The sequence below is a fragment of the Pristiophorus japonicus genome, chromosome 1 (genome assembly GCF_044704955.1).
Source record: "Pristiophorus japonicus isolate sPriJap1 chromosome 1, sPriJap1.hap1, whole genome shotgun sequence".
Lineage (NCBI taxonomy): Eukaryota > Metazoa > Chordata > Chondrichthyes > Pristiophoridae > Pristiophorus > Pristiophorus japonicus.
This window is the reverse complement of record NC_091977.1, coordinates 338,593,745-338,620,403: the sequence shown is the minus strand read 5'-3', so window position 1 is coordinate 338,620,403 and position 26,659 is coordinate 338,593,745. Positions and strand designations below refer to the sequence as shown.

At 44.8% G+C, this 26,659-nt stretch overlaps 1 protein-coding gene across 2 annotated transcripts in view; it reads left to right on the top strand.

The window, feature by feature from the left end:
• Nucleotides 1–26,659, top strand: part of itga9 (integrin, alpha 9) — a 499,978-nt gene that overhangs the window by 293,746 nt on the left and 179,573 nt on the right. For both annotated transcript variants that reach the window (XM_070889429.1, XM_070889419.1), the window contains exon 17: nucleotides 16,880–16,956. In XM_070889429.1, the coding sequence (XP_070745530.1) occupies nucleotides 16,880–16,956 (77 nt within the window). The remainder of the gene's footprint in view (nucleotides 1–16,879; nucleotides 16,957–26,659) is intronic.

Here is a 26,659-nt window from a genome sequence, read left to right as displayed (position 1 = left end):
AGTTGGCCTTTATTGCAAGAGGGATGGAGTATAAAAGTAGGGAAATCCTTCTACAACTGTATTGGTGAGACCATACCTGGAGTACTGCATACAGTTTTGGTCTCTTTATATAAGGAGGAATATACTTGCATTGGAGGTAGTTCTGAGAGGTTCATGAGGTTGATTCCTGAGATGAAGGGGTTGTCTTATAAGGAAAGGTTGAGCAGGTTGGGCCTATGCTCATTGGAGTTTAGAAGAATGAGGTGTGATCCTATTGAAACGTATAAGGTTATGAGAGGGCTTGACAGGGTAGATGCAGAGAGGATGTTTCCCCTCAAGGGGGAATCTAGAATTTTGGGGCATAGTAGTTTCAGAATAAGGGGTCGCCCATTTAAAACGGAGATGAGAAGGAATTTATTCTCTGTGGGTCGTGAATCATTGGAATTCTCTGCCCCAGAGAGCTGTGGAGGCTGGGTCATTGAATATATTTCAGGTGGAGATGGACAGATTTTTGAATGATAAGGGAGTCGAGGGTTATGGGGAGCGGGCGGGGAAGTGGAGTCCAACATCAGATCAGCCACGACCTTATTGAATGTCAGAGCAGGCTCGAGGGACCAAATGGCCTACTCATGCTCCTACTTGCAATGTTCTTATGTTCTTATACGCTCCTGTGAAGCACCTTGGGACGTTTTACTATGTTAAGGGAGCGAGATAAAGGCAAGTTGTTGTTGAGATCTGCTATTCCCAGCAACAAGCCTTTAAGGCTCAAGAGTGTGGGGGTGTCTGCATTTTCTTAACATTACAACAATTCCATTCAAGGCCTTAAAATGTCTCTGAAAGCCCTGCAATCACGTGGGCATTTCTGAAATAGTGTGACACCTGATTTGAGTTACATAATACTACAGTATAACTCTGGTCTATTGAGAAATCATAATGGAGAGGATCTGACACCACTGACTTTATTGCATGAGGGTGTCAGGTTGGGATCACTTCACATCAGTGCCTCAGTGACAGTATAGTATAGTGACACCTTATTAGGAGGACTGCGCTCTGCTGGAAGGGAATGAAGTACAGACCCGGTTATTCACGTTTGACCACAGAGGCCAAATAAAATACTGATGCTTTAAACATTCTTGTTTAAATTCTTCTGTCTCAGCTATGACAGAATCTTGAACAAAAATTCTTTGCGTTAGGACAGTGTTGCTTGGACAGAGCTTTTAACAACATACAGATGTAATTTCCAGTTTCTGAAAGTGAACAGTGCATAGCTAACTCTGAAAGCTGCCCACCTAACATTTGAGAACTTAATCCAGTGCAGGGAATTGAAGATATCAGTTGATTTCTTTGATTGCTGTGTTATTCTAGAATTTGCTTAGCTATAGCTGAAGTATTTTCGGCATTGATCTTTTGTCCTTTTGTTTAAAAATGCAAATCAAAGAACTTTCAATTTTTAAAAGTCAATTAGTGCTTCCATATGTTCTCCAGATGCTCTTACACCCTTAGGATATTTGCATTTGAAACCTAGCATGACAGTGGAACTTTGTCCGGCATTGCGTCCATCACATGATTTCTGCGAGATATCGCACTTTACAAATGACAAGTGCAATCAATGTAAAGAGGAATCGGCTCCTATCAATAATTCAGAATCAACTTCAGATAGATGGGTTTTTTATTAGAAAAAGGTTCAAAATAGTTCTGAACACTTCTTGTGCTGGAGATAACCAACCAATGGCACCATTGCCTCCAACAAGGCATTCCAATTCACAACGCCATTACATTAATGGGAAAATGTGAAGTTTATTTATCTGGACTTGTTTCCTACCATCTTTCAATCAAAGATGACTCTTGATCCAAGCTGAGCCACCTTCCCCACAACTTCCCCTTTATTTCATTACTGGGACTGAAAGGCTCAATCCCTACAATGTTTAGGAGCCAATTTATTCAGAGTCATTCATTTCTTAAATTCCAGTTGGCCTGACTTTAGAAGCTTATCAAAACCAAAACCTTCTAAAATGGGTGGGTTTGTGTCTGGTGGGATGTTAAAATGTTAAAAATCTCAAACTTGCCTCAAACCCACCCACTTCTGGTTTTAATGAACGTGGGGCAGGGGGCAAGTTGTGTGCCTCAGATTTAATCTCCATTTAAAATTTAACCCGGCAGCTAAAGGAAGGCGAGGACTGCTGGATCTAGTAGGTAAATAAAAATATCTTTCCACTTACTTGCTGGTTCCAGCTTTCCCCTTCCCACCGCATCAGATACATCCCCCCAGAGTCACATTCTCCCCCCTCCCCTCTGGATGTTCCGGTCTTTCTTCCCCCATAGACTCTGATCTCCCCTCCAGCCTTCGATCATCCCCTCCCCATCCCTGTAACCCCAAGGCTGGAGGGGATTGTTTTACATTTACAGGCTATTCCTGTTGCGTATGAATAAAGAGTGTGACCAGATACTGTGAGCTCAAAGTAAAGTGTGACCTCAGTCTTTTATTGCAGGTCTCCAGAGTGCCTCTCCAGCCAGTGAGGCCTCGTTAAGTACTGGTGCTCCCAAGGGATTGTGGGATCCCTTGAGACTCCAGGAGATGAGCCCTCTGGTGGTTGCACAAGGTATTTACAGGTTTTCATATATAACAACACTCCCCTCCCCCCTTCCCCCCCACCCCCCACCACCAAAGTCAACTATTTACAAGGTGAGTCGATCTGGGGCCTTTCTTTCCCTGGTTGATCGTCTCGGAGCAACTGCTAGTTTTGGTGAATCGTTTGTTGGGCCCTCGCTGGGCTGCTGTGCAGCTGGCCTTGCTGGGCTGCCTGGTATGGTGAGTCCTGCTGGGCTGCTGCGGGTGATGGGTTCTGCTTTGTGGTCAACCACTGTGTCGGTTGCCACTGGTGTGTGTGTTGGGGGGTCAAAAAAGGTAGGGTCTAATGTTGGTTGCTCTGGATAGTCTGTGAATCTGAGTTTGGTTTGGTCCAAGTGTTTCCTGTAGATGAGTCCATTTGAAAGTTTGACCCGAAACACCCTACTCACCTCTTTGGCCACAAAAGTGCTGGGAAGCCACTTGGAACCTTGTCCACAGTTCAACACAAATACAGGATCATGAATTTCGATTTCGCGTGACACATTTGTTCTATCATGATATGTACTTTTTGAAGCCACCTGCTCTCTACCTGTTCATGTAGATCAGGGTGGACTAACGAGAGCCTTGTCTTAAGTGCCATTTTCATGAGCAGTTCAGCGGGCGGAATCCCAGTGAGCGAGTGGGGTCACGTGCGGTAACTAAGCAGGACTCGGGATAGGCGAGTCTGCAGTGAGCCTTCAGTTACCCTCTTCAAGCTCTGCTTGATTGTTTGCACTGCTCTCTCTGCCTGACCGTTGGATGCTGGTTTGAACGGGGCAGATGTAACATGTTTGATCCCATTGCGGGTCATGAACGCTTTGAACTCAGCACTGGTGAAACACGCCCTGTTGTCGCTCACAAGGACATCAGGCAGGCCGTGCGTGGCAAACATGGCCCGCAGGCTTTCAGTGGTGGCAGCGGATGTGCTTGCCGACATTATCTCACATTCAATCCATTTGGAGTATGCATCTATAACCACTAGGAACATTTTACCCAAGAATGGGCCTGCATAGTCGACATGGACCCTATAACCACGGTTTGGAGGGCCAAGATCATAAACTTAGTGGCGTCTCCCTGGGTGCATTGCCTAACTATGAACATGTGTTACATTTGTGCATGCAGGACTCTAAGTCCACATCGATATTGGGCCACCACACGTGGGATCTGGCTATCGCTTTCATCATTACAATGCCTGGGTGAGTACTGTGGAGATCATTGATGAAAGTGTCCCTGTCCTTTTTGGGTACCATTACCCGATATCCCACAGAAGACAGTATGCCTCTAGAGATATTTCATCTTTGCGCCGCTGGTACGGCTTTATCTCTTCGTGCATTTCTAATGGGACACTGGACCAGCTCCCATGAAGCACACAGTTTTTTACCAAGGACAGTATGGGGTCCTGGCTCGTCCAGGTTCTAATCTGTCGGGCGGTAACGGGTGACTGCTCACTCTCGAATTCTTCCATTACCATGACTAAATCTGTGGGTTGTGCCATTTCCACCCCTATGGTGGGCAATGGCAGCCTACTGAGAGCATCGGCACAGTTTTCTCTGTCTGGCCTGTGGCGGATGGTGTAGCTGTGTGCGGACAACGTGAGCGCCCATCTCTGGATGCGGGCCGATGCATTCGTATTTATCCCCTTACTTTCAGAAAAGAGGGATATAATTGGCTTATGGTCAGTTTCCAATTCAAATTTGAGCCCAAACAGATATTGATGCATTTTCTTTACCCCATAAACACACGCTAACGCTTCTTTTTCAGTCATGCTGTAGATCCTCTCGGCCTTAGACAGACTTCTGGATGCATAAGCAACCGGTTGCAATTTCCCAGATTCATTAACTTGTTGCAATACACACCCGACACCATATGACAACGCATCACATGCTAGTACCAAACTTGGATCATAGAACTCAAGCAGTTCGTTTGAGCATAAGTTTTCTAGCTTTTACAAAGGCATTTTCTTGGCTTTTACCCCATACCCATTCATCTCCTTTACGCAGTGCAATGGTTCTAACAGTGTGCTGAGACCCGGTAAGAAGTTACCAAAGTAGTTCAGGAGTTCTAGAAACGACCGCAGCTCCGTCACGCTCCGTGGCCTCGGTGCGTTCTCGATTGCCTCCGTCTTCGAATCGGTGGCCTGATGCCGTCCGCCGCGATTCTTCTCCCCAGGAACTCCACTTCAGGCGCCAAGAAAATGCACTTCGATCATTTTAACCTGAGCCCCACACGGTTGAGCCGATTGAGAACCTCCTCCAGGTTCTGCAGATGCTTGACTGTGTCCCGACCTGTAACCAAGATGTCGTTCTGAAAGACCACTATGCGCGGGACCGACTTCAGTAAGCTTTCCATGTTTCTCTGGAATATCGCCGTGGTTGATCAAATCCCAAACGGGCATCTGTTGTAAATGGAGAGACCTTTGTGCGTGTTGCCGCAGGTGAGGCCCTTCGATGATTCCTCCTGCTCCTGCGTCATGTAGGCGAGGTCAAGTCCAGCTTTGTGAACGTCTTTCCTCCCGCCAGTGTCGCAAATAGGTCGTCTGCCTTTGGTAGTGGGTATTGATCCTGCAGGGAGAAACGATTGACAGTTACTTCGTAATCACCACAGATTCTGATGGTGCCATCTCCCTTGAGGACTGGAACAATCGGACTGGCCCACTTACTGAACGCGATCGGTGAAAAGATGCCCTCTTGTTACAGCCGGTCTAGCTCAATCTCTCGATCTCTACCCTTTCTCTCATCATGTACGGTACTGCTCTCACCTTGTGATGGATGGGTCGCACCCCTGGAATTAGGTGGATCTGCACTTTTGTTCCTTGGAACTTCCCGATGCCTGGTTCGTACAGTGATGGGAACTTGTTTAAGACCTGGGCACACAAAGTGTCATCGAGAGCGCTCGGACATTGTCCCAATTCCAGCGTATCTTTCCCAGCCAGCTCCTGCCGAGCAGCATGGGACCATTGCCCGGTACCACCAAGAGTGGTAACTTGTGCACCGTTCCATCGTCGGAGACCTTTACAGTAGCACTGCCGATTACAGGAATAATTTCCTTTCTGTAAGTTCTCAGTTTAGTGCGAATGGGAGTCAGGACTGGCCTTGAGGCCTTGCTGCACCACAATTTATCGAAAGTCTTTTTGCTCATAATGGACTGGCTCATGCCCCGTGTCCAGCTCTATTGACACCGGCAGTCCATTTAATTCAACCTTCACCATTATCGGGGGACACTTTGTGGTAAATGTGTGCACCCCATATACCTCTGCCACTTCAGTCTGAGGCTCTGGTTCATCGTGATCTGCCGTGGATCTGTCCTCCTCTGCAACATGGTGGTTTGCAGGATTAGCAGGATTTACAGCTCACCTGCGCATACGTTGGAGATGTCCCATTGTTCCACAGCCCTTGCAAACGTATCCTTTGAAGCGGCATGAATGGAAATGATGATCACCCCCGCAGCGTCAACAAGGTGTTAATGGCCTAGCATTCATCACCCTTGATGGTGAACTCTGAGACATCTGCGGAAGTGCAGCTGCAGGCATGTGAGGCCTTCCTGTAGGTTGCGATTTGAAAACATTACTTCGTTCACAGTACTTGTAGCAGCACTCGTGTGCTGAGAGATTTGCTTGGTATTGTCACTGGTGGCAATGAACGCCTGGGCTATCGCTATGGCTTTACTCAAGGTTGGAGTCTCTACAGTCAAAAGTTTGTGAAGTATCACTCCATGGCCAATGCCAAGTACAAAGAATATGCTCCAAATGTCTTTTAAATTCGCAATGTCCTGCAAGGCGTCTTAGCTCAGTGACATAGCTCACCACTTCCTGGCCTTGTACGTGTAGAACTGGTACCTCGCCATCAGAACGCTTTCCTTCGGCTTCAGATGCTCCCGGACCAGTGTGCACAAATCATCATACGATTTCTCTGTGGGTTTCGCTGGAGCAAGCAGATTTTTCATGAAGCCATACGTTGGTGCCCTGCAAACAGTGAGGAGAATCGGCCTTCGTTTGGCAGTGTTCGCTTTTCCTTCCAGCTTGTTGGCCACGAAGTATTGGTCGAGTCGCTCCACGAAAGTTTCCCAATCATCTCCCTCCGAAAATTTCTCCAGGATGCCCACTGTTCTCTGCATCGTTGGGTTCGTCATCTGTATCTCGTCGGCAGTTGTTATGTATGAATAAAAGGTCTGACCAGATACTGTGAGCTCAAAGTAAAGTGTGACCTTAGTCTTTTATTGCAGGTCTCCAAAGTGCCTCTACAGCCTGTGAGGCCTCCATAAGTACCGGTGCTCCCAAGGGATTGTGGGATCCCTTGGGACTCCAGGGGATGAGCCCTCTGGTGGTTACACAAGGTATTTACAGGTTTACATATATACCAATTCCGATATTCCTTTTAGCTTTTATTCACAAAGTATTTGGCTAACAGTTACTCTATCAATTGGATAGTTCGTCTACCCACTATTATTTTTCAGTGTGGGATTATATTTCTCTACGGGAAGTTTTTTGACCAGTTAAATGTCAGTTGGCACCAATAGCAGTACTACATTTTTGAAAGGTTGGCTCCAATTGAGTTAGAGTTGTGGATGAGTGAAAGGTCACTTTCAATCCAGCTATTTGTTCTTTGTAAATAAACATAGGAATCTGCTGGCATGTTTTGGAATTCTAGAGTTTTAATGTGGAAATAACTTTACTCTGTATCTAACCTATGCTGTACCTGATCTAGGAGCATTTGATGGTACATTCTAGAGGGAGCATTACTCTGTATTTAACCTGAGCTGTACCTCACCCAGGAGCATTTGATGATACTGTGTGGAGGGAGCTATACTCAGTATATAATGTTGTTGTGCTATTCTTCTCCAGGCAAAATAGAATGATTAGCTTTGGTATTTACTTAGTATCAATCAAAAAACATAAAATCGTGTTGCAAGGTTATCCTGCAGAGTGTACAAAAGAACATAAGATCATAAGAAATAGGAGTAGATGTAGGCAATATGGCCCTTCGAGCCTGCTCCGCCATTTAATATGATCATGGCTGATCCGATCATGGATTCAGGTCCACTTCCCTGCCCGCTCCCCATAATCCCTTATTCCCGTATCAGTTAAGAAACCGTCTATCTCTGTCTTAAATTTATTCAATGACCCAGCTTCCACAGCTTGCTGAGACAACGAATTCCACAGATTTACAACCCTCTGAGAGAAGAAATTCCTCCTCATCTCAGTTTTAAATGGGTGGCCCCCTATTCTAAGATTATGCCCCCTATTTCTAGTCTCCACTATCAGTGGAAATATCTCTCTATCCACCTTGTCAAGCCCCCTCATAATCTTATACGTTTCAATAAGATTACCTCTCATTCTTCTGAATTCCAATGAGAGGCCCAACCTACTCAACCTTTCCTCATAAGTCATCCCTCTCATCTCCAGAGTCAACCTAATGAACCTCTATGAACTGCCTCCAATGCAAGTATATCCTTTCTTAAATATAGAAACCAATACTATATGCAGTATTCCAGGTGTGGCCTCGCCAATACTCTGCATAACTGTAGCAAGACTTCCCTGCTTTTATACTCCATCCCCTTTGCAATAAAGGTCAAGATTCCATTGGCCTTCCTGATCACTTGCTGTACCTGCATACAAACCTTTTGTGTTTCATGCACAAGTACCCCCAGGACCCGCTGTACTGCAGCACTTTGCAATCTTTCTTCATTTAAATAATAACTTGCTCTTTGATTTTTTTCTGCCAAACTTTCCATCATTATACTCCATCTGCCAAATTTTAGTCCACTCACTTAGCCTGTCCATGTCCTTTTGCAGGTTTTTGGTGTCCTCCTCACACACTGATTTTCCTCCCATCTTTGTATCGTCAGCAAACTTGGCTACGTAACACTCGGTCCCTTCATCCAAGTCGTTTATATAGATTGTAAATAGTTGGGGTCCCAGCACTGATCCCTATGGCACCCCACTAGTTACTGGTTGCCAACCAGAGAATGAACCATTTATCCTGACTCGTTGTTTTCTGTTAGTTAGCCAATCCTCTATCCATGCGAATATATTACCCCCAACCCCGTGAACTTTTATCTTGTGCAGTAACCTTTTATGTGGCACCTTGTCAAATCCCTTTTGGAAGTCCAAATACACCACATCCACTGGTTCCCCTTTATCCACCCTGTTCGTTACATCTTCAAAGAATTCCAGCAAATTTGTCAAACATGACTTTCCCTTCATAAATCCATGCTGACTCTGCCTGACTGTGTTATGCTTTTTCAAATGTCCTGCCACTGCTTCTTTAATAATGGACACCAACATTTTCCCAACCACAGATGTTAGGCTAACTGATCTATAGTTTCCTCTTTTTGTCTGCCTCCTTTTTAAAATAGAGGCGTTACATTTGCAGTTTTCCAATCTGCTGGGACCTCCCCAGAATCCAGGAAATGTTGGTAAATTACAACCAATGCATCCACTATCCCTGCCGGTACTTCTCTTAAGACCCTAGATGCAAGCCATCAGGTCCAGGGGACTTATCTGCCTTTAGTCCCATTATCTTACTGAGTACCACCTCCTTAGTGATTGTGATTGTGTTAAGTTCCTTCCTCCCCTATAGCCCCTTGACTATCCACTGTTGGGATACTTTTAGTATCCTCTACCATAAAGACTGAGACAAAATATTTGTTCAGAGTTTCTGCCATCTCCATGTTCCCCATCACTAATTCCGCGGTCTCGTCCTCTAAGGGACCAACATTTACTTTAGCCACCCTTTTCCTTTTTATATACCTGTAGAAACTCTTGCTATCTGTTTTTATATTTCGTGCTAGTTTACTTTCATAGTCTATCTTCCCTTTCTTAATCGTTTCTTTAGTCATTCTTTGCTGGCTTTTAAAAGCTTCCCAATCTTCTGTCCTCCCAATAATTTTGGCCACTTTGTATGCCCCTGTTTTTAATTGGATACTATCCTTTATTTCTTTAGTTAGCCACAGATGGCTATCTTTTCTTTTACACCCTTTCCTCCTCACTGGAATATATTTTTCTTGAGAGTTATGAAATATCTCCTTAAATGTACGCCACTGTTCATCAACCGTCCTACACTTTAATCTATTTTACCAGTCCACATTAGCCAACTCTGCCCTCATACCGTCATAGTCTCCCTTATTTAAGCTTAGTACGCTGTTTTGAGATCCAACTTTCTCACCTTCCATCTGAATTTGAAATTCAACCATGCTATGATCACTTATTGCAAGGGGATCCTTTACTAGGAGATTGTTTATTAATCCTGTCTCATTACACAGGACCAGATCCAAGATAGCGTGCTCCCTGGTTGGTTCCATTACATATTGCTCAAGGAACCCGTCCCTTATGCACTCTATGAACTGTTCCTCAAGGCTATCCTGACCAATTTGATTTGTCCAATCAATATGGAGGTTAAAATCACCCATGATTATAGCTGTTCCCTTTTTACAAGCCCCCACTATTTCCTGGTTTATGCTCCGACCAACAGAGTTGCTACTGTTAAGGGGCCTATAGATTATGCCCACCATTGATTTTTGCCCCTTATTATTTCTTATCTCCACTCAAACTGTTTCAACATCCTGTTCATTTGAGCCAATATCGTTTCTCACTATTGCAGTAATTCCAACCTTTATCAACAGAGCTACCCCACCTCCTTTTCCTTTCTGTCTGTCCTTCCAAATTGTCAAATATCCCTGAATATTTAATTCCCAGTCCTGGTCACCTTGCAACCACGTCTCTGTTATGTTTACCAGATCAGACCCATTTGTAACTATTTGTACCGACAGCTCATCTAATTTGTTATGAATGCTGCGTGCATTCAGATAAAGAGCTTTTAAATGTGTTTTCTTACCATTTTCTTCTGTTATGGCCCCAGTTTCTGATACACTCTTATGTTTATAGATTCTGTCCCTTACTGTCACGCTCTGATTTTCGTTTCCCCCAATGCTACCCTGCTCTATTGCCTTCACCTTGTTCTTTGAGCTTTTAGGTTTCTGCTCACCTGAACCATTCCCCCCTCCCCCTCCGCCACTAATTAATTTAAAGCTCTCTGCAGCCTTGGTTATTCGGTTCACTGCAGAGCACATTTACAATGGCAGCAATTGAGCTGAGTTTTCGGGAGAGATGTCCAAATATTCCTGCAATATGGTCATGATGCCTGTTTCAAATGATACTTATATATGCAGTTAGTTATGAATAGAATAAGCAAATTATTAACACCTGTGTAATGGACACTACAGGAAGTGATGCAATCAGATTTCCAAGGCCTCGGTCAATGTAAATTAAGTAAACATAGTTAATTAAGGATTTATTTCATTAGTATTTCGATAGAAAAATCGAAATACTGTGCAATTACTTTCAAATCGAAGACAGAAAGCTTTTGGGCAAGTTTTAGACACTTGCAGATGGGCAAAAATATCGTTTTGCCATTTTCTTGTAGCAGCAATACAAATATATACCAGTGGAGAATTAAGACTTACAATTATATGAGTTAAGCATCTGAATGAGTTAGAAATTATTCTTTGATGTCTGGGTGAAAAATTACGTAGAGAATGATAAAAAATGTAAGGGAACGAAGGGCTGCAAAGACAGATTTGGCTGTTTGGTGCGGCTGGTTTGGAGCCGGCTAGTTGGGTGCCGGCTGCTTTGGAGCCGGCTGGTTTGGAGCCGGCTGGTTGGGTGCCGGCTGGTTTGGAGCCGGCTGGTTTGGAGCCGGCTGGTTTGGAGCCGGCTGGTTGGGAGCCGGCTGGTTGGGACCTGGCTGGTTGGGAGCCGGCTGGTTAGGAGCCGGCTGGTTGGGAGCCGGCTGGTTGGGAGCCGGCTGGTTGGGACCTGGCTGGTTGGGAGCCGGCTGTTTGGGACCTGGCTGGTTGGGAGCCGGCTGGTTGGGTGCAGGCTAGTTGGGTGCCGTCTGGTTGGGAGCCGGCTGGTTGGTGCTGGCTGGTTGGGAGCCGGCTGGTTGGGACCTGGCTGGTTGGGACCTGGCTGGTTGGGACCTGGCTGGTTGGGACCTGGCTGGTGTGCTGCCAGCTGCTTGGGACCTGGCTGCTTGGGACCTGGCTGGTTGAGAGCAAGAAGTGGTTTCCAATTGCCAGCAACTTGCTTTATGACCAAACAACCAATATCAAGTCAAGGAGTGGAGCATTGTAGGCATTTGTTTGTGTTTTGAACATTACAGACTGGATTGTTTTTAAAATTAAATATACAATTTGGACACACATGTTTTGGAATCATATTAGAACCCCAGTATGTCTCAATGCTTTTTCATAGGAGGGTTAGGAGAGAAATCAAGAATAGGAGGAAAATAATGATCCAAGAGCCTGTCTGGTGATATTTGGGGCTTTAATGTGCTCCATCACTCAATGATGGGAGGCTGATTTGCAACTGTGATTTCCCACACACTGAATTTTCAAATCAAAATTGTGTTGTTGGGCACTGACAAGTCATGAGTCGAGGTCTGGCACTGACAGCTGATGAATGGAGGTCTGGCACTTTCTTAGGAGGTGAGGGAATTTCATGGAGAGTCCCCTGGCCCACTCTCAGCTGCACCCCAATAGTTAACTATGGGTAGGCGTTGTCAAATCTCTGTCTATCCTGTATGGCATAACAAGGCTTCAGACAAGAAAAAGTAGAAAAAAATAGTAACAACTTACAGCAAAAAATTGTTCTTTTTAAAACCACAAATTGGACTCAATTCAGATGTGTGAGAACTCCCACAATAGTTTATGGCAAGCATGGAGTTGTGGAAATTGTTATTCACCAATTACTGTAAATACACTTCAAGAAATAAACTAATGACGATGTTGGCTGACTAAATTTCTAGTATGCCTACTTGACTTTACTGCAGACTGGACAGAGCTAGCTGGCCCTGATCCACACCATAACTTGAACAGAAGTACGAAGTCACAGGGTGGGACTAGCTACGTAGAAATTGCAGACTACTTTTGGGAGGTAGGGACTGGCTGAGACAGTCAGACAGGCTCCTCAAACACCACCAGGTAAGTGCGGGCAGGAATTGCAAGAGACAACAGAGACGCCTTAAGTTCTGCGAACCCCAAATACAAAGTACTTTTCTCCCAAGTTGCTAACAAGAGGAGAGCAATCCTCAATTGCAGGAGACTTCCGGACAATCCATGATGGTTGGCAACCCTAACTAAGATACCAGGAAACTCCCCTGCTCTTCTCTAAGTAGCGCCATAAAATATCTTATGTCCACCTGCACAGACAGCTAAAGCCTCAGTTTAATGTTTCATCTAAATTAGAACTTGGCTGCTCAGGGATGATGTCAGGAAGCACTTTGTGACACAAAGAGTAGTGGAAATCTGGAATTCTCTCCACCATAAAGCTGTTGAGGCTAGGTCAATTGAAAATTTCTAAACAGAGATTGATAGATTTTTGTTCGGATATGGAACCAAAGCAGGTAGATGGAGTTACAAATGCCAACTGAATGACTTACTCATGTTCCTATGTTCACTTGTCAGTGCAGCACTCCCTAGATAATGTACTCAAGTCCTGGGATGGGATTTGAAACCACAATGCCTGACTCGAGTGCTACCAGCTGCTATGTGGCAGGCCAAAGTTAGAAGATGAAATAGCCAGAGGAAAGAAGAAGTACCAAAGGGGAGATCATGTGATGAAATCTTAGATATCTATGATATAATCAGCCTGATTATAATCACTGACTAACAGATTTGAGTACAGTGAACTGGACAGACATGTTGGAGCTCATGAGCACCAGAAATATTAGTGCATAAGACAGATAATGTGGATAAAGATGTTGATGAATTAATCTTCAAGGCAAGAATAATAATGAATTAGGAGTGCACATATATTTATGTGGGTCAAAGACTAGAGAGCTTTGGGCTTCAGAATGGTTGCATTATGTGGGATAATTAAAATATCACAGCGAGTGCTGCACATTATGTTGTGACCCATGGATTGAATTACATGTGATCAAATGAGGGAAGATCTTGCGGGTCTTACAAAGGGAATTCCAGCCAACATTCAAGCAGGAGTTGCGAGACTGCCAGTCACCATGGAACACAAATTGTCACCTCATAGGCAGACCACAGCACTTGTCTTTGGTGATCCCTTACTTGAATATTACAATGGAAGATTGCATCATTTAAATTTGGTTTGATTCCATTACATATTAGTTAAACTGGTAGTTTTCAACACTATGCAGAAAACAAACAAATAAACAGAAAAGATGGTGGAAAACTTGTCAAAACAAAATTCCAACCAAAATCCAATTTTCGACCTAATAGAAACCAAAGAACTTAACTGACATTTTGAAGATGGCTTTGGTTTATTCTCTTTGTTTAACTTACAGTTCTTATATTATCAGTGTTCGAAATAGGCATTAAATTATTTTTTGTAGTTACAATTTAATAGTAATGATGCACTTTTTTTTGAAAGCTGAAAAGCTCATTCCAGTCCTCAGTGAGTTAAGTCAGGGTCTGTCAACCTTGGCTCCTGATAAGGATCTTATGACGTTCATCGCAAGATGAAGGCGATTACTCCAGTATCCTTGTAAATGTCCCACAAGAAATCTTCCCATGCTATTTCCTCTGAATGTTGGATGACCCATTGTAGATGTGCTGTCTCATTGGGTTACTAAAGTTAAAAATCTTGAATTAGAGAAAAAAGAATCCATGTGAAAAAAGGCAATAAGGTTTGGCTCAATGGAACATGAACAAATAAAGTCTATATGAAAGAAGTCCCAGATGAGGTTTCTTCACTAACATGCTTGACATTTATTGGGTGTTTTGTGTTTTTACCCACTCTTTTGCTGACCAGCCACATTATGTCGAATTGAAGTGATTAATAAGTTATTTTGTGTGGCACATTTAGCCAGAATGTGAAACGTATTACTTTCTCTCTGAGAATGTTTTTGAAGCAGTTTGGAAATAACATTCTTTGCCTGAAGTAGTGTATGATCTCATTGTTGAGCTTTTCCACAGTTGGCTCCTTGCTTTTCCAGTCTTCTTCAGGGCAGGGCAAACTGTGGACTTTTCCACCGCTTCCTTCAGGATTGGCCCAGCCATCAGCTTTTCCATGGCTTCCTTTGGTGCTCACTAAGCCACGGATTTTTCGCAGCTTTCTTCAAGGCTGGCCCTTCCATTAAGCTTCCTGTAGCCTCATTCAGCTAGCTTTTTTGACGGTAGTTGCCAGGGTGTACTGCTCCACCTAATGGCCTCATCAAGAACTGGGAAAATCCATTGTGAATGAGAATAACTAACAGTGGACAATGACGGGCCTTGGAGTAAATAAGATGAGGTTTAAATGTATAATTTTAGAATACCTGATATGAAAGCTCCACCTTGTTCAGTCATGTCGGAGTTATGTTTCCATATGATCTGAAACAAGCAAAAATGCCAACTTCAACATTTTGCTAAGAGTGAACCAACATATTCAAATTGCATGGGCCATTTAGTTCTTTCATGCATAATTACGAGTGCTGGCAGTCCTTAACTGAAAGAAATGCTGATTTTAGGATTGTTTATTTTGCTCAGTAAGACAGCTGAGATACTGCAAAATTACTGGGAACATACTAGTTATGTGGATTATACTCCTCATCAAATGCCCTGTGGGATTATATTTAGTCTAAGAAATTAAATTTGTCCCATAGGTTATTACAGGCCTCCAACTCTGCAAGTACAGTCATTCTAAAGGAGCCTATTGAATGTTTGACTGCAATGTCTTGTATATTCTTAACTGCCAATTCCACTAGTCTGACATGTTATGTTAGATATTTAGCTTCTTCTGGAAGATTGAATAGGGTCATGACCAGGGAGCAGGGAAAAGTAGTCTGGGTGAGATTGCAACGAGGATGAGAGTGGATGGGAGGAAGAGGATGAGCGAATGAAGAGATTGGATTAGTGCTGAAGGAGGATGATTGGTTGATAGGCCAGTGGGTTTGAGGTTGTTGATTGCAGACGGCAAGCCTTTTTTTAAACAAAACACTTTTATATTTTTGCAACACTGAAATTTGAGACAGAATGAAAGAAAGAAAGACTTGCATTTATATGACATCTATTACGATCACTGGATGTCCCAAAGTGCTTTACAGCCAATGAAATACTTGTTGACATGTAGTCACTGTTGCAATGTAGGAAACGCCGCAGCCACTTCGTGCACAGCAAGCTCCCTCAAACAGCAAAATCTGTTTTAGTGATGTTGGCTGAGGGATAAATATTAGCCAGAACACCAGCGATTCGAAATAGTGCCATGGGATCTTTTACACCCACCTGAGAGAGCAGACAGGGCCTCAGTTTAACGTCTCATCCAAAAGACAGCACCTCTGACAGTGCAGCACTCCCTCAGTACTGCACTAGAATGTCAGCTTAGATTTTTCTGCTCAAGTCTCTGGACTCAGACTTGAACCCACAACCTTCTGACTCAGAGGCGAGAGTGCTGCCCACTGAGTCATAGCTGACACTCGCAGACAGAGGGGGAGGGGAAATTGGGGCACAGAGGTGCAAATTAGGACTGCCTCAAAAACACAAACCACAATGGGGCTGAAATTGCAGTCGGAGGCTTCCCACAGGCAATTGCCTCCAACCTGAAACATTTCTACGAATTTACCTGGTGGTCCGGGGGGAGCGTGAGATTCCATTGGCGAGGCCTTCTCTTCCCGCGCTGCGAAGTGTGCTCCCGTCCTCCAGGTTCCCACGCAGAAGGTGCAGTCACGTGTGACTGCTCAGCCAATCAGGTACAGTATTCCACAGCTTTCTCATTAATAGCAATGAGAACTCTGTATCTACGAGTTCTCATTGCTATCAATGAGGGGGGAAAAAAACACACTAAACACATATAATAAAAAATAAAAAGCACATCTCACATAATTAAAATTAATTGAAATTAAAGTTTAGGGAACATTTATTTTTCCGAGTCTAAAAAGTTTTTTAAATTATGGGTAAAAATAAATGTAACGTAGTGGGCAGGGTTTTTAAAAACAATGTGTTTTTAAAATTTAATTTATTGTATTTTTATATGTTTTTAAACTCTTACCCCTGTAAAAGTAAGCTATGCGCCTGCTTTTATCAGATGCAGAATTTTGAGGATATTTGCTGGGCAAGATATGGGTAAATACCACAATCATGCCCATGCAAATGTCCTCGGACCTGATATGCGGGAGATCTGTCAAGCTCCAGCTTGACAGATCGGAAAAGTCGGTTATACTCAATACGGACCCGGGGAGGCCGGGATTTCCAGCCCAATAAATTGATGCATTTCACCTTTCAGCACAACTCCTATACTGCTCTGAATATGTGGCCTGACTGACCCTTCATTTCTTCTTCATTTTACAGACTGTTTTTGAAAGAAACTGCTTATCAGATGACTGTGCCGCTGATCTGCAACTTCGTGGCAAGCTGCTGCTGTCCAGGTATGTGAAAGAGTGCAAATCATGTCTAAAGCTGCCATATGCCACAGTGAACAACAAGTCAGATGAACAATAACTGCCCAAAATAGCTTTTCATTTAATTGAGTTGTATGTTGTTTATTAGATCAGGCTTTGCCAAGACAGTTCTAGATCACAGTGGGTCAACCGTGATGTCTTTTGCCACTTGTGTGTGTGTTGGAGGGTCGAAGTTGGTGGTGTCCTCGTCGGGTTGCTCGTGGCTGTTTGTGAACCGCAATTTGGTTTGGAACAAATGCTTTCTGCACGTTAGTCCATTGGCCAATTTGACCTGAAACACCCTACTCCCTTCTTTGGCTATGACTGTGCCAGCAAGCCATTTGGGACCATGTCCATAGATGAGTACAAATACAGGGTCATTGACTTCAATATCACGTGACAAGTTTGCGCGATCGTGGTACATGCTTTGTTGATGCTGCCTGTCCTCGACATGATCATGGAGATCAAGGTGGACAAGAGAGAGCCTTGTTTTAAGTGCCCTTTTCATGAGCAGCTCGGCTGGAGGAACCCCGGTGAGCGAGTGGGGTCTGGTGCGGTAGCTGAGTAGGACTCGAGACAGTTGGGTCTGCAGGGAGCCTTCCAACACGCGTTTTAAGCTTTGCTTGATGGTTTGAACTGCCCGTTCTGCCTGGCCGTTGGATGCGGGCTTGAACAGGGCAGATGTGACGTGCTTGATCCCATTGCGGGTCATGAATTCCTTGAATTCAGCGCTGGTGAAACACCGGCCCATTGTCGCTGACAAAGACATCCGGCAGGCCGTGCGTGGCAAACATTGCTCGGGGGCTTTCGATGGTGGCGGTGGACGTTCTTACAGACATTATTACACATTCAATCATTTTGAATAAGCATCCACAACAACAAGAACATTTTGCCTAGAAATTGGCCCGCAAAGTCAACGTGGATCCTAGATCACGGTTTGGAGGGCCACGACCACAAACTTAGCAGTGCCTTTCTGGGTGTATTGCTCAGTTGAGAGCAAGTGTTGCATTGGTGCACGCATGTCTCTAAGTCTGAGTCGATGCAGGGCCACCACGCATGGGATCTGGCTATGGCTTTCATCATTACTATGCCTGGGTGGATACTGTGTAGGTCACGTATGAACATTTCCCTGCCTGTCTTGGGCAAAACCATGCGATTACCCCACAAAAGACAAGTCTGGCTGTATGGACATTTCGTCTTTGCGCCTCTAGAATGGCTTGATCTCTTCCTGCATCTCTGCTGGGATGCTGGACCAGCTCCAATGGAGGAGACAGTTTTTTTACCAGGGACAATAAAGGATCCTGGCTGGTCCAGGTCCTGATCTGGCGGGCCATAACAGGTGACATTTCATTTTCGAATGCATCCATCACCAAGAGCAAGTCTGCAGGCTGTGCCATTTCCACCCCGGTGGTGGGTAATGGTAGCCAACTGAGAGCATCAGCGCAGTTCTCTGTGCCTGGTCTGTGGCAGATTACATAGTTGTATGCCGACAGCGTGAACGCCCATTTTGGATGCGGGCAGAGGCATTGGTGTTAATCCCTTTGCTCTCTGAGAATAGCGATATGAGCGGCTTATGGTCAGTTTCTAGCTCAAACTTGAGACCAAACAGATACTGGTGCATTTTTTTCACCTCGTAAACGCATGCCAGAGCTTTTTTTTCAATCATGCTGTAGGCCCTTTCGACCTTGGACAAACTCCTGGACGCATAGGCGACCGGTTGCAATCTTCCCGATTCGTTAGCCTGTTTGACGTCGCTTTGCAAGCTAACACTAATCGTTTACATGGGCTTAACAGAACAAGCAGTTTGTTGGAACATAACAGATTTCTGGCTTTCTCAAAAGCAGCCTCTTGTGATTTCCCCCATACCCAGTCATCTCCCTTGCGCAGTAGCACATGCAGTGGTTCTAGCAAGGTGCTTAACCCGGATAGGAAATTACCGAAATAGTTGAGGAGTCCCAGGAACGACCGCAGCTCTGTCACGTTCTGTGGTCTCGGCGCGTTCTTGATGGCCTCCGTCTTGGTTGGTGGGTCTGATGACGTCTGCTGCAATTCTTCTTCCTAAGAACTCGACCTCTGGTGCCAGGAAAACACACTTCGAGCGTTTCAACCTGAGTCCCACACGATCTAGCCTATTTAGAACCTCTTCCAGATTCTTCAAGTGTTCGATGGTGTCCCGACCTGTGACCAGTATGTCGTCCTGGTAAACCACGGTGCGTGAAACCGACTTTAGCAGGCTCTCCATGTTCCGTTGGAAAACTGCTACGGCCGAACGAATCCCAAACAGGCATCTGTTATAGATGAACAGATCTTTGTGCGTGTTGATGCAGGTGAAGCCTTTCGAAGATTCCGCCAGCTCCTGCGTCATGTAGGTCAGGTCCAACTTGGTGAACGTCTTTCCTCCAGCCAGGGTCACAAATAGATCATCTACCTTGGGTAGCGGGTACTGGTCCTGTAGTGAAAAACGGTTAATCGTTACTTTATAGTCCCCACAAATTCTGACCGTGCCATTGTCTTTGAGAACTAGAACAATCGGATTGGCCCACTCGTTGAACTCCACTGGCGTGATGATGTCTTCTCACTGCAGCCTGTCCAGCTCAATTTCCACTCTCTCTTGCATCATATATGGTATCGCCCGTACCTTGTGGTGGATGGGTCGTGTACCGGGAACCAAGTGGATCTGCACCTTCGCCCCTGAGAAACTTGGCTCAAACAACGATGGGAATCTGCTCAGAACCTGGACAGATGAGGCGTCGTCGACAGACGAAAGCGGATTTTTCCCAGCCAGCTTCTGCCGAACAGTGTGGGGCCATCCCCTGGCACAATCCATAGTGGGAGTTCGTGCACCGCTCCATCATAGGAGACTTTTACTTCTGCGTTGCCAATAACAGGGATCAGCTCTTTGGTATAACTTCTTAGCTCGGTTTGAATGGGGCTAAGCTTGGGCCTGTGTGCCTTTTTGCTCCACAGCCTGTCGCAAGACCTTTTTGCTCATTACAGACTGACTCACACCCGTGTCCAGTTCTATGGATACTGGAATTCCGTTCAGTTCGACTTTTAGCATGATCGGTGGACATTTCGTGGTGAAGGTGTGTACCCCGTACACTTCTGCCTCCTCAGTTCGAGTCTCTAGTTCAGTCTGATCCACCATGGATCGATCTTCCTCTGCAACGTGGTGGTTTGCAGGGTTTGCAGCTCGTCTGCATATTCGCTGGAGGTGTCCCATTGTTCTACAGCCTTTGCACACATAGTGTTTGAAGCGGCATTGATGGGCTCGATGATCACCTCCACAGCGCCAACAAGGTGTTAACTGCCTCGCATTAACGTTTGATGGCGGACTCTGGGTCACCTGAGGTCGTGCAGGTGCCGGCGTGTATGTTCTGCCATATTCATTCCTGCTTGAAAACGACGTTACTTTGTGTACAGTATTAGCCGAAACCTCTTTATGCTGCGAAATTTGTTTGGTGTTATCGCTGGTGGACATAAATGCCTGGGCTATCGTTATGGCTTTGCTCAGATTCGGTGTTTCAACAGTCAATGGTTTGCGAAGGATAATCTCATGGCCAATGCCAAGCACAAAAATGTCTCTGAGCATTTGTTCAAGGAATCCATTGAATTCGCAATGTCCAGCAAGGCGCCTTAGTTCGGCGACATAACTAGCCACTTCCTGGCCTTCCGACCGTTGACACGTGTAGAACCGATACCTCGCCATCAAAACGCTTTCCTTCGGATTTAGGTGCTCCCAGACCAGCGTACACAATTCTTCATAGGATTTGGTTGTCAGTTTCACCGGAGCTAGAAGATTCTTCATGAGGCCATAGGTTGTTGCCCCACAGACAGTTAGGAGGATCACCCTTCGTTTGGCAGTGTTCTCATCCCCTTCCAGCTTGCTGGCTACGAAGTATTGGTCGAGTCGCTCCACGAAGGCCTCCCAATCATCCCCTTCTGAGAATTTCTCCAGGATACCAACAGGTCTTTGCATTTTCACGTGGTTGTTCGTGATCCCGTCGCCAAATGTTACACTCATAATAAAGTGATACAACTGCGTCCTGTATGCAATGAGTAAGTGTGATCTTAGCTCCTTTAATTAAACTCCAGAGTGTTGGTACAGCGTGGGAGGCCTGCTTATATACAGTGCTCCCAAGGGATGCTGGGATCCCTTGGGACTCCAACAGATAGGCCCTCTGGTGGTGATGTGATACAGGTGGCCAAGGGTTACATACATAACAGAACTGAACACTGTGCAATCATCAGCGAACATCCCCACTTCTGACCTGATGGAGGGAAGGTCATTGATGAAACAGCTGAAGAGGGTTGGGCCTCGGACACTGCCCTAAGGAACTCCTGCAGGGATGTCCTGGGACTGAGATGATTGGCCTCCAACAACCACAACCAGCTTCCTTTTTGCTAGGTTTGACTCCAGCCATTGGATAGTTTTCACCCTGATTCCCATTGACTTCAATTTTACTAGGGCTCCTCGGTTCCACACTTGTTCAAATGCTGCTTTGGTGTCACTCTCACCTCACCTCTGGAATTTATTTTTTATTCATGTTTGGACCAAGGTTGTAATGAGTTCTAGAGCCGAGTGGTCTTGGCGGAATCAAAACTGAGCAGTAGGTTATTGGTTAGTAAGTGCTGCTTGATAGCACTGTCGACAACACCTTGCATCACTTTGCTGATGGTTGAGAGTAGGCTGATAGAGTGGTAATTGGCTGGATTTTATTTGTTTTGCTTTTTGAGGACAGGACATAACTGGGCAATTTTCCACTTTGTTGGGTAAATGCCAGTGTTCACTCCTACTAATACTGTCATGGACAGATGCATCTGCGACAGTTAGGATGAGGTCAAGTAGCTTTTTCCCTCGGGTTGGTTCTCTCAGCACCCAGTCTGGCAGCTATGTCCTTCAGAATTGAGCCAGCTCGGTCAGTAGTGGTGCTTCCGAACCACTCTTGGTGATTGACATTGAAGTCCCCCACCCAGAGTACTGTGCCATTGCTACTCTCAGTGCTTCTTCCAAGTGGTGTTCAACATGGAGGAGTACTGATTCATCAGTTGTGGGAGGGCGGTAGGTGGTAATCAACAGGAGGTTTCCTTTCCGATGTTTGACTTCAGGTAATCTGGAGTCAATGTTGAAGACTCCCAAGGTCACTCCCTGCTGACTACATACCACTGTGCCACCATCTCTAGTTGTCTCTCCTGTCTGGGGATGGTGATGGAGGAGTCTGGGACATTGGCTGAAAGGTATGATTCTGTGTGTATGACTATGTCAGGCTGGACTAGTCTGTGGGACAGCTCTCCAAATTTTGGCACAAGTCCCCAGGTGTTAGTGAGGAGGACTTTGCAGGGTCGACTGGGCTGGGTGTGCCTTTGTTTTGTGCAAATCCGATGCCTAGGCCGATGCTGTGTGGTCTGTCCTTTTTTTATTAATGGGTAATTTTTTTTAGCCGTTTGATACAAGTTGGCTTACTCGGCAGTTTCAGAGGGCAGTTAAGAGTCAACCACATTGCTGTGGGTCTGGAGTTACAAATATGCCAGACCAGGTAAAGTTGGTAGGATTCCTTTCCTAAAGGAAATCATGGAACCAGTTGTGTTTTTACAATAATCCGATAAGTTCATGGTCACCAGTACTACTGATAGTAGCTTTTTATTCCAGATTTATTTAATTGAATTCAAATTCATAAACTGCCATGGTGCGATTTTAACTCACTTCTATGGATAATTAGTCCAAGCCTCTGGTACCTGGTTTCCAACTTCATGGGTGTAAAATTCAATTTTGGTGGTAGCAGAAAAGAGATGGTAATGGATAGTCCACGAACTATACACCGGCGATTTATGGTCACCATTACTGATCCACAACCACCCGATTTCTGCCACCAGCAAAAGTTCATATCATTCTTCATAAGTCTACAGTAGAACATAGTGAGCTCCATTCACAAGAGCCAACTGGTTCTGGGTATCATTAGTCCATCGAAATATTACCGATACCTGGAAAATCGCCCTCCCCACAATTATTTTATTTGATAAGTGTGATGGGTCTCAGATTGAATAGAATGACCCTGTCCCACTGTCATACCGGATGTGAATGTAACTGTTCCTGGTTATGTAAATGCTTGTTTCATTACCAATATGTAACTCACTTCATTATCATGGCAATTAAGAATATGTCACTCTCCATTAAGGACTTTCCTTTTGAACTGTAATTCAGTACTTGAAAGGTTAATAGCACTTATTTGAAGTCCATTATTAAGGAAGCAGTAGCAAGACATTTAGAAAAGCATAATTCAATCAAGCAGAGTCAGCATGATTTTATGAAAGGGAAATCATGTTTGACAAATTTGCTGGAGTTCTTTGAGAATGTAATGAGCAGGGTATGGGGGAACCAGTGGATGTGATGTATTTGGATTTCCAGAGGGCATTTGACAAGGTGCCACATAAAAGGTTACTGCACAAGATAAAAGTTCATGAGGTTGGGGGTAATATATTAGCATGGATAGATGATTGGCTAGCTAAAAGAACACAGAGACTTGGGATAACTGGGTAATTTTCAAGTTGGCAAACAGTAACTAGTTGGGTACCACAGGCTGGGCCTCAACTATTTACAATCTATATTAATGACTTGGATGAAGGGACTGAGTGTAAGTGAGTGGGCAAAAAATTGGCAGATGGAGTATAATGTGGAAAACTGTGAGGTTATCCACTTTAGCAGAAAAAATAGAAAAGCAACTTAAAAATTAAATGGAGAAAAATTGCAAAGTGCTGCAGTACAGAGAGTCCTTGTGCTTGAAACACAAAAAGTTAGTATGCAGGTAGAGCAAGTAATCAGGAAGGCAAATGGACTGCTGACCTTTATTGAAAGGGGGATAGATTATAAAAGCAGAGAGGTCCAGCTACAACTGTACAGGGTATTGGTAAGGCCACACCTGGAGTACTGCGTACAGTTTTGGTCTCCGTATTTAAGGAAAGATATACTTGCATTGGAGGCTGTTCAGAGAAGGTTCACTTGGTTGATTCCAGAGGTGAGGGGGTTGACTTACGAAGATAGGTTGAGTAGGTTGGGCCTATACACATTGGAGTTCAGAAGAATGAGAGGTGATCTTATAGATACATATAAGATAATGAAGGGGCTCGACAAGGTGGATGCAGAGAGGATATTTCCACTCGTAGGGGAAACTAAAACTAGGGGATATAGTTTCAGAATAAGGGGCCGCCCATTTAAAACTGAGATGAGGAGGAATTTCTTCTCAGAGGGTTGTAAATCTATGGAATTCTCTGCCTCAGAGAGCTTTGGAGGCTGGGTCATTGAATATATTTAAGGCAGAAATAGACAGATTTTTGAACGATAAGGGAATAAAGGGTTCTGGGGAGCAGGCAGGGAAGTGGAGCTGAGTTCATGGTCAGATCAGCCATGATCTTATTGAATGGCGGAGCAGGCTCGGGGGGTTAAATGACCTACTCCTGCTCCCATTTCTTATGTTCTTATTTGAAAAAAGTTACTGGGGCAGACAGAATGCTTAAAGGACTGAGACTCTACGGCTTATCTGTAATGTTTAGATAATATGGTTGTGTTTTTTTGCTTCTTTGCCCAACAGCCCTCGATTCTCCACCCGTTAAAGTGAATGGGGAGAAGATCAGAGGCTGGCGTATGCTGAAGCAGAAAACCCCATACTCTGATTAGTCAGTCTTGACTGTGCCAACAGAGGGGGGAAGTGCTGTTTAATTTTTTGGTGATTGCTATCTTCTTGCTGCTATTTTAAAATTGTGCCACGGGAAGTTTTTAGTCCTTTTAAACAAGGCCTCAGTTTACCATCTCACCAGAACATAGTATCTCTTACAGTGCAGCAATCCATTAGTAATATTGCCTGGAATTCCAAGCCTATGACATCCTGGAGTAGGGAATTGAACCTGAGCCCATCTGACTCAGTAGGAGGCATTTTACCAACCAAGCAAAGCACTTAACACGTGGAAAATCAGGTACCAAATCTCGGTCTGGTACTGCTTGATCTGCTTATGCCACCAGATGACATTTGACTATCCTATTACACTAGCGGGGTGAATTGCCTCAGGACTTCTCCCACTCTGCTGCTGTAAGTTCGTAGGAAATCCCATTTCCACGTGCACATAAGAACATAAGAAGCAAGAGTAGGCCATTTGGCCCCTCGAGCCTGCTCCGCCATTCAATAAGATCATGACTGATATGATCATGGACTCAGCTCCACTTACCTGCCCGCTCCCCATAACCCTTTAGTACCTTATCCCACAAAGCTGTGTCTATCTCCGCCTTAAATATATTAAATGACCCAGCCTCCACGGCTCTCTGGGGCAGAGAATTCCATAGATTTACAACCCTCTGAGAGAAGAAATTACTTATCATCTCAGTTTTAAATGGGCGGCCCCTTATTCTGAAACTATGTGGTTAAGAAGGCATATGGAATGCTTGCCTTTATTGGCCGAGGCATAGAATATGAGCAGGGAGGTTATGCTTAAATTGTATAATACTTTGGTTAGGCCACAGCTGGAGTACTGCGTGCAGTTCTGGTCGCCATATTATAGGAAGGACTTGATTGCACTAGAGAGGGTGCAGAAGAGAGTTACTAGGATGCTGCCTGGAATGGAGAATCTTAGTTATGAGGACAGATTAGATAGGCTGGGTTTGTTCTCATTGGAACAGAGGAGGTTGAGAGGAGACCTCATTGAGGTGTACAAAATATTAAGGGGCCTGAACATAGTGGATAGTAAGGACCTATTTCCATTGGTGGAGGAGTCTATTACGAGGGGGCATAGTTTTAAGGTGGGTTGTGGAAGTTTTAGAGTGGATTTGAGGGGGGGCTTCTTTACGCAGAGGGTTGTGGGGATCTGGAATTCGCTGCCTGGAAGAGTGGTGGATGCAGAAACCCTCACCATTTTTAAGAGATGGTTGGAAGGGCACTTAAAGTGCAATAACCTGCAGGGTTATGGACCTAGAGCTGGTAATTGGGATTAGATTGGATAACCTCTTGTTGGACGGTGCAGATACGATGGTAAGTACTGCAGGGAATCGAATACAGCCAGGGTGATCTCCTGGACTAGTTTCGATCGCCTGGATGGGTCAGAGAGGAATTTTCCCAGATTTTTTCTCCCTAACTTGGCCTGGGTTTTTATCTGGTTTTTGCCTCTCCCGGAAGATCACATGGCTCTGGTTAGGGTGGAGTGTAGAATGTTTCAGTTTAAGAGGTGTCGCAGTTGTGTGAGGCGGACTGGTTGGGCTGGGTGCGCTTTGCCTTTCTGTCATTGTTCATAGGTTTATATGTAACCCTTAGGGCTGCTGACCGAGGGCCGTGCGGCTCTTTGTTGGCTGGTGCGGGCATGATGGGCCGAAATGTCCTCCTTCTGCGCTGTAAATTTCTATGTTTCTATGTCCCCTAGTTTTAATTCCCCTTTGAGTGGAAATATCCTCTCTGCATCCAACTTGTCGAGCCCCCTCATTATCTTATATGTTTCGATAAGATCAACTCTCATTCTTCTGAACTCCAATGAGTATAGGTCCAACCTACTCAACCTATCTTCGTAAGTCAACCTCCCCATCTCCAGACTCAACCTCCTGAACCTTCTCTGAACAGCCTCCAATGCAAGGCATCTGCTGAAGTCACAGCGATGGAGGGGGCAAAATCGTGAGGTAATTTGCCCCATAGATTTTCTGATGCAGTTTTGCTGCTTC